This window comes from Aspergillus sydowii, assembly GCF_001890705.1.
Source record: "Aspergillus sydowii CBS 593.65 unplaced genomic scaffold ASPSYscaffold_1, whole genome shotgun sequence".
Classification (NCBI taxonomy): domain Eukaryota; kingdom Fungi; phylum Ascomycota; class Eurotiomycetes; order Eurotiales; family Aspergillaceae; genus Aspergillus; species Aspergillus sydowii.
This window is the reverse complement of record NW_024467859.1, coordinates 3,323,067-3,334,917: the sequence shown is the minus strand read 5'-3', so window position 1 is coordinate 3,334,917 and position 11,851 is coordinate 3,323,067. Positions and strand designations below refer to the sequence as shown.

At 48.4% G+C, this 11,851-nt stretch overlaps 4 protein-coding genes across 4 annotated transcripts; 2 read left to right on the top strand and 2 right to left on the bottom strand.

Moving 5' to 3' along the window:
• Window positions 1-236: 236 nt before the first annotated feature.
• ASPSYDRAFT_139299 (pyridoxal phosphate-dependent decarboxylase family protein) lies at window positions 237-1,751 on the top strand (the record flags this gene model as incomplete). Its single annotated transcript, XM_040840936.1, has 1 exon — window positions 237-1,751. One exon carries the CDS (start codon window positions 237-239, stop codon window positions 1,749-1,751), a length of 1,515 nt encoding a protein of 504 aa, XP_040708325.1.
• A 126-nt stretch (window positions 1,752-1,877) lies between these two features.
• On the bottom strand, window positions 1,878-4,026 carry ASPSYDRAFT_26515 (putative Kelch repeats protein; the record flags this gene model as incomplete). Its single annotated transcript, XM_040844291.1, has 3 exons — window positions 1,878-3,326; window positions 3,386-3,531; window positions 3,582-4,026. The coding sequence occupies 3 exons, from the start codon at window positions 4,024-4,026 to the stop codon at window positions 1,878-1,880; spliced, it is 2,040 nt and encodes a 679-aa protein (XP_040708324.1).
• An 817-nt stretch (window positions 4,027-4,843) lies between these two features.
• On the top strand, window positions 4,844-9,664 carry ASPSYDRAFT_139254 (RecQ family helicase MusN; the record flags this gene model as incomplete). Its single annotated transcript, XM_040840929.1, has 4 exons — window positions 4,844-5,258; window positions 5,324-8,940; window positions 8,999-9,077; window positions 9,135-9,664. The coding sequence occupies 4 exons, from the start codon at window positions 4,844-4,846 to the stop codon at window positions 9,662-9,664; spliced, it is 4,641 nt and encodes a 1,546-aa protein (XP_040708323.1).
• Window positions 9,665-9,917: 253 nt separating this feature from the next.
• On the bottom strand, window positions 9,918-11,037 carry ASPSYDRAFT_54006 (uncharacterized protein; the record flags this gene model as incomplete). The annotated part of the gene is made up of 3 exons (XM_040848780.1): window positions 9,918-10,012; window positions 10,049-10,778; window positions 10,852-11,037. 3 exons carry the CDS (start codon window positions 11,035-11,037, stop codon window positions 9,918-9,920), a joined length of 1,011 nt encoding a protein of 336 aa, XP_040708322.1.
• Between the last annotated feature and the right edge of the window lie 814 nt (window positions 11,038-11,851).

The window sequence follows — 11,851 nt, the reverse complement described above, 5'->3', positions numbered from 1 at the left end:
AAAGTCTAGTCAATGGATGGCAGTTGTTTGCGAGACAGCGGGGCCCATTCCAGCTTTCGGGCTGTCAGGCGTGACTCTTCGGTCCCCGGTCTCTTTCTACTTCAGCCTGTACTCTGCGTCCCCGCCAAACGGGTCGTTTTCCCCAAGTTTCTCTTTTCTTCCAATTTAATAGTATTCACTATTCAATATCCGATATCCGATCCCTGGATATTAATTTCGCTACAGAATTACCAATTATGTACGTGGACGTCGAGTCCACCGCAAAGGAGCATGGCCAGCTCCAGCAACGGCTATGGGAGATCTCGCAGACGGAGCAATCGACGGTCCTTCCTGATGCTGCAAGCCTGGCTCGGGCAAGGAAATCTCTCCGTCTCTCTCTTGGTGATAATGGTATGGGGTATGACTCTGCGAGGCGTCATATCCTGGAAGACATCGTCCCGGCTTTCAACAACAGCAGTATAAGCCCGCTTTACTACGGCTTCGTCACTGGAGGAATTACACCCGCTGCTCTTTTTGCTGATGGAATTGTTTCTGCCTATGATCAAAATGTCCAAGTGCATCTCACTGAGCATACTATAGCGACAGATGTTGAGTATACGACCTTGTGCCTGCTCGCAGATCTTCTTCGACTAGGTCCCGAATGGCACAATGGCACTTTCACGACTGGGGCAACTGCAAGCAATATATTGGGGCTGGCGTGCGGGCGGGAGTATGTCTTGCGGGCTGCCCTTGCTAGGAAAGGGGTAACAACTATACAAAGTGTCGGAGAATCCGGGCTGTTCGAGACCATACAAGCCGCAGGTCTTTCAGGGCTCCAGATACTCTCGACTATGCCACACTCATCTCTTGCTAAGGCAGCCGGGATATTGGGATTTGGTCGGACCAGCGTTAAAGATGTCTCTTTGAAGAACGACCCTCTCCGTTTCAATCTGGACTTAGTCGAATCGGAGCTACGCAATTCAAATAAGGCTACCATTGTTGCTGTATCATGCGGCGAGGTCAATACCGGGCAGTTCGCCACAGGTGGCCTGAATGACATGCAAAAATTGCGCAAACTTTGTGATGAATATGGCGCCTGGCTTCATGTGGACGGTGCTTTTGGAATCTTCGCCCGTACTCTTCCAGAAGATTCTGAGTATAGTACCGTTAGGAAAGGATGTGAAGGAGTCGAAATTGCGGACTCACTCGCTGGAGATGGTCACAAAATGCTTAATGTACCATACGACTGCGGATTTTTCTTCTGCCAGCATCAGAACGAGGCCATGAGTGTGTTTCAAAACGCTAACGCGGCCTATTTGACTGGAGGTAGCACTCAGATCCAGTCAATCCCTTCCCCGTTGAACATCGGCCTCGAGAATTCACGAAGATTCCGTGCTCTACCCGTCTATACTTCCCTCATTGCGTATGGAAGCGCGGGTTATCAAAAAATGGTTCAGGAACACATTCGGCTGGCTAGGTTAATTGCCGGATGGCTGTTTGATCACCCAAAATACAACGCATTACCGGATGTGAAAAGCAAGGAAGATCTTCTTGACAAAACGTATATGGTCGTTTTGTTCAGCGCCAAAGATGACAACCTGAATCGCCAGCTTGCGGCCAGGATTGACGAGACCCGCAAGATATTTGTCTCGGGCACCTCTTGGCAAGGAAGGCCAGCTTGTCGAATTGCCATTTCAAATTGGAGAGTCCAGGCAGAAAGAGATTTTCCTATCGTAAGGGAAGTCTTGGACAATGTGGCTGGAACGGAATGAACTGAATGCTTGCTGCCACAATGGAAATAGAATCACTAAAAGTTTCAGTTCAGGGTAAATTTTATATATAGTACTTAATATATGCCGAGAGTTTCTTGATGACCCTATGGAAAAGCAACCAAAGAATCACCTCCGCCGCCCAGCACCGCCAGCGTTTTCGCCTCGATCAGCAATGCTAACAACCTCACCAATACCTGCTGCTTCCTGCTCATCTTCTAGGGCCATAACCTCTTCTCTGCTATCCCACCATTTCTCTTCCGCGATGTTGAAGGCATCTTTACGGAGTTCCTTGATGCTCTTTTCAATCGCTTTCCCTTTCTCTTTCAGTGTGTCAAGCAATATCCCCTGCCATTCTTCAGACGTACGGCTGAAGAACTCTCGCAGACTCTCAAATGGACGCGGCAGCGGTCTGCTGTCTTGAACAGATGGTTCTGCTCCTTGTTCTTCGACTTCAAGCTGTTCCATTTCGCGGGTCACCGAAGGCACCGTCATCTCGGTTGCTTCAGTTGGTGCGGCTGAACCAGTGTCAAGGGACATCGCATCCTCCTCATCTTCACCTTCGTCTTCTTCTCCTTCTTCTTCATCATCCTCGTCCATTTCATCATCGCTTTCTTCCTCGTTAAGAAGATGCCAGTTGCTGGGTTCGTTGTAGAAAATCTCCTTAACACCATCCATTTTCACCAGGTCGATGGAATACATATCGTTGAATGTGAACTCGCGGTCTCCCTTCTCAAATGTACCACTGAATATGAAAAGCGTATCATCTTGAACAGCCAGCTGAGCGTTAAACCGCATATGAGGCATTTCAAATCGAACCACCGCGGGCTTTTCTGGCTCTGCGGGTTCTTCATTCACTTTAGGACTATCCTGCAGAATTTCATCGTCATCATCATCACCATCACGCACCCCTCCTTTAGCCTCTAGGGCTTTGAGGTTCTGCAAAAGCTCCTCCTCATCTGCTTTGGCCCGATTCCGCGACTTAGCCTGGTTTCCTTGCTGGCTTTTACCCGTCGTTTTAGGGCGCCGAAGGGTCAGCGGGAAAAAGCGGTTTCTGTCGGTGTTCCATGCAAAGAGCGTGTTGAAGAATTCACTGTCGATGCCTTCTTCGCTCAGTTCGACATCATGGACACCACCAAACAAGATACCTCGTCCTTTATGGTATGCCATGGTTGCACCAGCCCTTGGTGGGTTGGGCGAGTTTGCAGGTTTCTTGCGGCGTTCCCAGCGTATTGTCGGCGGTGTTGATGAAGGAGCATCTGGGGCAGGAGGTGTAATTCGAAGGAACCAAGTATCCTGGTGAACCATGGGCTTCATTGTCATACGCTGAGGTCCGCCTTTTGTTGGCCTGTTCCCCACGGCTGTGCTAACTTTAACACGAGAGTACCCACCATAAAGGACTGCTCCAGTTTCATGGGGGAGGAAAGAGAAAGAAGACCGCGGATCTGGCTTCTGGGATGCTGTCGATAGAACAGGATTGTACCATGTGTACTTGGAGCAGTCGTATATCCATAGGTCTTGAAGATATTTTGTTTGCTGTGACGTGTCTTGGAATCCACCGAATAGAATAATGTAGTTCTAGCCAACTATCAGAAATCATAGAGGAAGGATAAAGCGGCGAAAAGTAAAAGGAATACCTTGAAATATGTCATCCGATGGCCACTCCTAGCGGGGGGGCCTTTCCCCTTCGTTTCAATCCGTGTCCACTCTCGAGTTGAAGGGTCAAGATGCCAAAAGTCGTTGTAGTGGTAGAATGTGCCCTGCTTTGGGGACGAAAATTCACCTACTGTAGTTAGACAAGCGCTACTACTAATCTTAACGTGGGTCACTCACCTCCAAATAGATATACACCCCCAGTATTCCCTCCACGACACCAAGCATGACCACTTCGAGGTAGCGGGCTGTTCGGGCTAGTAACCTCTCGCCATTCCCCTCTATCGATGAGGTAGACAAACAGGTTGTTGAAGAAAGTGGCCAGCGTTCCATCAAAGTATTCTCCACCGTATATCAGCAGCTCATTTCTATTTGAAGGAGATGCGAGCACAGTGGCAGAGGATCGAGGGGACGGAGGCTCCGAAACGACCTCAGTGACCTTGAGAAATCGGGCTTGTTCCTCTGCGTATTGTGCCAGAATGGCATCTAAATCTGCGTCTTCGATATCACTGTCTGCATCTCGCCCCTTGGTTTTTTGTCTTTTATCCTTTTTGTCTGCCTTCTTGGATTGCTTTGCTGCCACACGCTCCTTGTGCTCTGCGGACTTCTTCTTGTTCTTGCCCATGCTTTTAACTGGAATATACAGGCCAGGGAATTTAATTATTGGTCTTCTCTGAGAAACCTTAGACCCTTGGAGACCAGCTTAGCCAAATAAAACCCGCGGCTGATTCAGGCAGCACCTTCTCGTCGAAAAAAGTAGCATAAATCAGGTACAATGAAGACCTAGATTTGTACAGAAATTATCAACGCGGGGCGAAGAAAAATTGTTAAACCCCCGCATTTTTTTTCCATACATGGTATTATTGTGTATCACAGTTACAATGTCGGTTTGCGAGGAAACAGCTTCACCATACTACTATAATATTGTACCACTTCAAGAAATTGGGCATTTATTATGGTTAGATGCGCCTGATATTTTGGAGCTCATACCGATTTCGATGGTACTTAGATGCTCGCAGTTCAGTTGTTAATTCTCCTGGGTGCAATTATATACTTTCCGTTCTACTTAGTACCTATTGTGTTATGATACCCTAGTGTTAACTTCCGGCCTTTATTTATACGTATATAGCAATTGTTAATAAGTCTCTGGTTCTAGAATGATTTTATACGCAGTGTATACTAGACACCATGAGAGGATCAATGGCACAACGAGGGTAATGGTTTGCAAGAGCGAGGTCGAAAGAAAAAGCAGCCTGAGGCAGAAATATCCCTACCCTCCGCAGCCCCACTAGACCACGTGATGTCGCGTTTCGCTCTCGAGACGCGTGCCCGCAATTATTATTGATTGCTGTTGAAGAACGATCGACTTGCCCAGCGACCGCCTGTACGAGTGCTCTGGCTGAGATTATCGAAAGAATGATGTACAAGAAACACACGCCCATATGACTAAAAGCAACTTGGAGACCCATCTCAAATGGCTGTTGGATCAAGGCCCATCGCTATACCCAGCTCTGACGCCGCTCGCGTGGGAGTCCCATGTCAAGCCAAACAACTCTCAGAGCAATCCCGCCCCAAAATTGAATTTGATTGCCAGCCATACCGAAGACCTCAACATTAAAGATTCGCAACCGGCTTTTCCAGCGACCGTCGACCAGGGGGACGATGTGTTTGAGGCAGATTCTGACACAGATATGGCACGCCTGATGCTAGCCCCTCCTTCGGCGAGCAAGCCTCGAATGCTCAGTTGCACCCAAGAGTCCCCTGGCTCTGTTTGGAATACCTCAAGGATTGCAACCTTGCCGCAGACATCTCCGAAACGGGAGGCAACTCAAACACCCCGCAGTAAAAAAGTGAAAGGTACAGTTGTTTCCCACTGACATGTTCAAATATTCCGAGCTACACTGACCACTGAAACTACAAAGAATCCCCCAGTGTACCTTCCTCCTTTCGAGACCCAAAGGAACGAATAACAACCCCCATCCGGCCGAAACGGAAACTGGATATACCATCTTCAACAACAGACATCGATACAATTGATTTGACAGATGACTTTGACCGCATCAAGCCATCATCTGAGACTGGGGAGGAATTTGATGAGCCACGCCGATTATGGACTGAAGATGCTGCGTCTAGAGGGGAGCCTGCGGACAAACGAGGGAAGAAAAGAAAAAGTGATGAATACACGTCTGATCTGCTCTCCACTGGAGACCATGGCCGCAGAGCGCGTTCGCCTTTTGTTCCCGATAGGTCATTACTATCTGACCAAAATATTTCGACAAGTCCTCCCCGAAGCGCATCGAAAAATGAAATTCCGCCGTCCAGAAAGAAGAAACAAACGCTCCCATCCACTAAACGTGCCGTGAAAGCTATAGCTATCCCTGATTCCGACGATGAAAGTGTTGACGGTTTGTTTGAAGGCCTGACTGAGACGAAGCACTCTTCTCCACGAATCAGCCATAGATCATTGTACACCGTTTTGCCTGTGGAAAAGCACTCGAACACCCCTGGGTTGAGTCCTGGATTGAAGCAAAGAGAGCCCATCTCCCCTGATTCAATAGACATGCCGAAGACCACTCGTTCCACATCCATAAGCGAGAGTAATGCGACGTCTAGTAGCTCTCGGGCCCTTCCACCGCCATCGTGTAGTGCTCCGAAGCGCAGCACCCAACCAATGGATAAGGATGTTGAAAGGTTTTTGCAGATTCCCTCAGACTCCGTCAGTCGCCTGACTGCACATATGCGAAACATCATCCAAAGGAACTCCGCTATTGTTTACGACAAATCAATGAACGGTGAATACGCCCCTGAACTAGTCTCAGAGAACGGAAATATTCAAACTCAAATCCGCGCGATCGAGAACTTGAATACGCAAAAATCCATATACTTGTCGCGTGAAGCTGAATCAAAGTCTCTAAAATGTGCCATCATGCAAGCTATAGGCCAAGGAGTTGATCCAGCAACGCTGCCCGAGTTTGAGCAACAGATAAAAATCACCTCACAGATGAAAGAGATTCAAAGCGATTTGTGCCGTTTGCTTCAGGAGACTAATTTATTCGCGAGTCTCGACAAATATGCATTGGAAACCTCAGCACCTGATCCGGCGGGAATGGAATCTTTGTCTTGCACAATATCGGTTCCTAGCATTCGCGATTATGGTGACAGACACTTCACCAAAAGCCCCGTGGCAAGTGGCAGTCTCGCGAAGCATTCCCTTGCGCCGCCAGCTTGCGACGCGAAGGCCTCACACTTGACAGCATCGAAGCCTGGAACAAATTCAGTCAGTACCAGCTTTAAAGACGGCCCGAGGTCTGCACAATTTGAGTACGACGAGCCAATGGCAAGCGACGAGGAAACGACTTTTACTAGAACCATGGGCGCTCCGCTGCCACCCATCAATGATACGGACGATTTCGATGTGGATGTTTTTGATGAGGACATGCTGGAGATGGCGGACTACCTCCAGGACGATCGACCCTCATCAACAAAGCGATCTGAATCCCACAGTCGTCCAGTTTTTGCTGAAACAACCGGAAATTCTATCAGGACCCCAGCTACGCAGAAATCGCAGACGCATGGCACTATATGGGGCCAGCACCCGTGGACAAAAGATGTGAAGAATGTGTTGAAGGAAAGATTTCATCTTCGAGGTTTCCGGCTCAATCAGCTTGAAGCAATTGACTCAACATTGCGTGGGAAAGACACCTTTGTGTTGATGCCAACAGGAGGAGGGAAATCTCTATGCTATCAACTTCCGTCTGTTGTTTCGACTGGCTCAACGAAGGGAGTCACCATTGTGATTTCGCCGCTCCTCAGCTTGATGCACGACCAGGTCTCTCATCTTCGCCGTAATAAAATCAAAGCGTACCTGGTTAATGGTGAAACTCCAAGAGAGGAACGTCAGTGGATAATGGGCATTCTATCAAGCTCAGCCCCCGAAAAACAAATTGAGCTCCTTTATATCACCCCAGAAATGGTCAGCAAAAGCCATGCTATTATGGACCGCCTTGAAGATCTCAATCGGAAGCAGAGGCTGGCACGCATTGTTATTGATGAAGCTCACTGCGTGAGTCAATGGGGCCACGATTTTCGTCCTGACTACAAAGAACTGGGTAGGTTTCGAGCTCGGATACCTGGAGTGCCGATGATGGCGTTGACTGCTACTGCAACCGAAAATGTCAAAGTCGATGTCATCCACAATTTGAAAATGGAGGGTTGCGATGTCTTCACCCAGAGTTTTAACAGGCCGAACCTCACATATGAGGTGCGCCCCAAAGGTAAAAGCGCGGATCTTCTTGAAAGCATAGCAGAAACCATTACCGGCTCATATCGGAATAAATCTGGTATCGTTTATTGCCTTGCACGGAAGAACTGTGAAAAAGTCGCGGAAACTCTTCGCAAGAATTATCGCATCAAAGCCGCGCATTATCATGCGGGTCTAGACGCAGAAGAGCGTGCACAGACTCAACAAAAGTGGCAGGCTGGAGAGATACACGTTATAGTCGCAACTATTGCGTTTGGAATGGGGATTGATAAACCGGACGTGAGGTTTGTTATACATCACAGCATTCCCAAAAGCTTGGAAGGCTATTACCAAGAAACTGGACGCGCTGGACGTGATGGCAGACGTTCTGGCTGTTACCTTTATTTCGCTTACAACGACGTGAAATCCGTGGAGAGAATGATCAATAACAACAGTGATGCTAGTGATGCGCAGAAAACTCGTCAACGCAAGATGCTACGTAATGTTGTGCAATATTGTGAAAATCAAAGTGATTGCAGGCGAGTTCAGATTCTTGCATATTTCAGCGAGTCCTTCCAGCGGCAAGACTGCAACGCTTCCTGTGACAACTGCAAGTCAGGCGGCACCTTCGAGGTACGTGACTTTTCCGAGCATGCGACAGCAGCGATCAGAATTGTTCGGTATTTCCAGGATAGGGATGAAAAAGTTACATTATCCTATTGCGTGAACATTCTTCGCGGAACCACGAAGTCATTCAGGTCTCCCGAGCATAGACACGCACCCTACTTTGGTGATGGTGCGGACATCGAACTTGGGGACGCAGAGCGGCTCTTTCGCAAGCTACTTGGGGAAAAGGCATTGGCAGAGGAGAATATCATGAACCAGAGAAATTTCCCAATCCAGTATATCAAGTTGGGTTTTCGTGCAGCTGATTTTGAGAGCGGCACGCGGCGTCTGAGACTTGACGTCCGGCTTTCCCCCAATGGAAATTCGCGGCAGCGCGGCACCGCAGGTAGGGATGATCTACCACAATCCACAAATGTTTCGTCCCCAGTTCAGTCAGCGAATCGGCGCCGGTTGGCTCGATACCGACATACAAACACTGTGGAAGGCGATTGTGATAGCGATAGGGATAGCGACGGATTTGAGAGGATCCGCGTCGCTGGTAAAAATGAGCAAAAGGGTAAAAACCTCCCGGGGCCGCCAATTACTCAGGACCACCGATACGACCAACTGGATCCTCTTCACAAAACTGTCGCCGAAGATTTCATGGTTTATGCCAAGAACTACTGCCAGGACGTGAGCGCCAACCTCATGCACTAATCCTTTACCGGAGTCATCGCTAACTCTGTGTCAGGTGGTCATGCAAAAAGGGCTTAGAAACCAGCCATTTACTGATACAATTCTTCGTGAAATGGTCATGATATTCCCTCAAGGTAAGAGTGAATGGGGGCTGGAGTAGAGTTGATTTGCAATAAATGCTGACGCACAAGCAGACAAATCGGCAATGCTCCGAATCCCTGACATTGACCCCGACAAGGTTCATCGATACGGCGACAAGATACTCAAGTTGGTACGGGACACTCAACGCCGTTACAACGAACTTAAGAAAGAACGTGATGATGTTGATGGCGTAATCCCTGACCCGAACCATCACAACGTCGTCAATATCAGTAGCGACGACGAGTTTAGTGATTTCGATGACGATTTTATGGATCAAGCGAGTACACTGCATGGGGATAACTCTGTCGTGACCAGCCAATATTTTTCGAGGTCGCAGCAACCTTTCGAGGATGACTCGGGTGATGACTATCATCCCTCACCGAAAGCTGGCAGCTCTAAACCTCAGAAGCGGAAGACTACCAAACGAACGCGACGAAAGAGTACCGATCAGAAGCCAAGGACCAAAGGTCCGCGCAATACGAAAACTCATAACCGCTCAGAAGGTCGCTCCCTTGCGCGAAAGGAATCGAAGGCCAAACCAAAACAACCTACAAGCCAAATAGCGATGATGCCGATTTGAGACCTGATTGCTTTTACCGCCAAATACTTTGATTAATCACGCGTTTGATGACACCTTGCTGGATGAATACAACTATTGATTATGTGTTGCATTTGTTGCTAGGAGTTTTTCTTTCACTTCATCCTCGTTCATACACATGATATCCTATAGGGGCGTTGCGGGCTATTTGTTTGAAGGCATATATATACTAGGTTTAGATCTTGCCGGTGGCGTTTCTGAAAGTTAATTGTAAACTTATTTGTTATTCAATCATTTAATTTAAGGAACGTCCGAAATCGATCAACCTTAACCGCCTTGCATCGCGTGGGTGGAATTGAGCAACTTTGGCTCTTACCAGAAACCTAGATGCTGCTGATTCGTGTGGCAGTTCTGAATAAGAAGAACCCGCATTTAGTAGGGTGTCCAGAAGTTCATGTATCTCAGTCGCCGCCGCCTCTCGCTTATTTGACGGTTGATTCTGCTGCTGTCCGGTTTGTCGACGAAGCATGTCGTCAATTCGATGTTGGGTATTGCCCTGATCATCCTCGACCACGGCCTTGGGTTTTTTTGGTTTGCCATGACGGGTGTAACCATTTGCCAAGGTAGCGTCGGAAACTTCAGCAACGTCTCCCACTGCCGGACCTCCCAAGTCTTCAGCTGCTATCAGTGATGCGAGGACTTCATCACAAAACTTATGTAGTGCAGCTCTTATACCATCAGTGTCTCTTTCAATATCCTTTCTCTTCCGCCGTTGCTCTTCCAGCAATTCGCGTGCGACTTCTGAAGGTGGTTTTTCAGAGCTATTTGACTTGTCTTTTCGGATGTCGGCTATTCGTTTCTGTAGCCCATCCCTTATTAACTGTGCATCGCGCAAATTCGTCTCTTCGGCTCTGAGACGCTGGCGGGTATTCGCAAGTTTCTCTGCTGTTGCTGAGATAGAACTCTTACTCTCGTTGACAATGCGCGTTGTCTCGTCGAGCGCAATTATGGACGGCAGCGGCGATTCGGGTTTTGGCAGAGCCGTATCCGATTTTAGAAGCGAGTCATATGCCTTCTTGGCTCGTCGTACCTGCGCGACGCGAGAGGATGGATTAATTCCTATTTCTGAGATATCATCGGCATTGGCGGCGCGAAGCTGTATCGCATTAGCTGCTGCTGTTCTTATGCTGACAATTTTGCCATATAAGGCTCAAGTAGTGTCCACGAACCTTGCGCAGATCTTCCTCCTGGATCCTAACTCTGTTTTGAAGCTCCCTCAGCGTATCATCCAACTTCTTCTCGTAAGCCTGAATATCAGATGAACTTATTCGTTGTTCATCATAGAATTTCTCTGCCTTCCGGCGGTCTTCAACAAAGCCCTTGATTTTCTCCACACGCTCCTGAGGCACCTCCATCTCGGTGATAGGGTTTATTCTGCCGAAACTCGATTGGGCGCGCGTGTTGTGCTTCCACGCGCTGCCTCGGGATGTGCTATAAACGCTCGACACGTGACCAGTTTGCCCAGAGTAGACTAGTGTTGTGTGACAGCAAGATCGCCTCACTTCTCTTCACCTTCCCTCACCTCACCCGACACTTACTCCTGAGACCTTTTCCATCCTTTTAACTCTTTCCCTCCCCGTTTTCCATCTCCCTTGCCCCTGAGGCCGAGTTCAATTTGTGGTTTACTCTTTTGTGTCAATCGGAATCTTTATTTCAGTACTCCGACTCTGTAGGGTCTTGTTGCTGCATTGCACGCCTGCACCTACGAAGTGTTGCGTAAATTTTGAAGGGAAAGGGATAGAGCGAACCTTGGCTGTCGTTCCGATTCTTCAATCTCTTTTGTTCCTATTCATCCTTCATCTTCCCCACGCCTTGCACTCGTCAGCTCCCAGCACGCCCGACCCTTTGCAAACTACCTACTACTACCTTGTCATCGCCCAACACAAGCACCCTTGCTCCGCTTCATCGTACCCGATCAGATTCAAGCCGTTTCCTCTTGTTTCTTCCTATCCCAGCACTGCATTGAACTCGCGGGGCTTCCTACTTTCCAAATCCTCAACGCCTGTCATTTCACAGCACTTCTACCTACGTCGATTCTCATTTCTCCCGCCTCACTTCCTTCACTGTCCACGATTACACCAACTCTCCCTGTCTTTCCAAGCACCAGATTCCCTACCCAATCGATCGCCGCACCAGCACGCTTTTCTGGGAAATCCTGGTGTACATAGC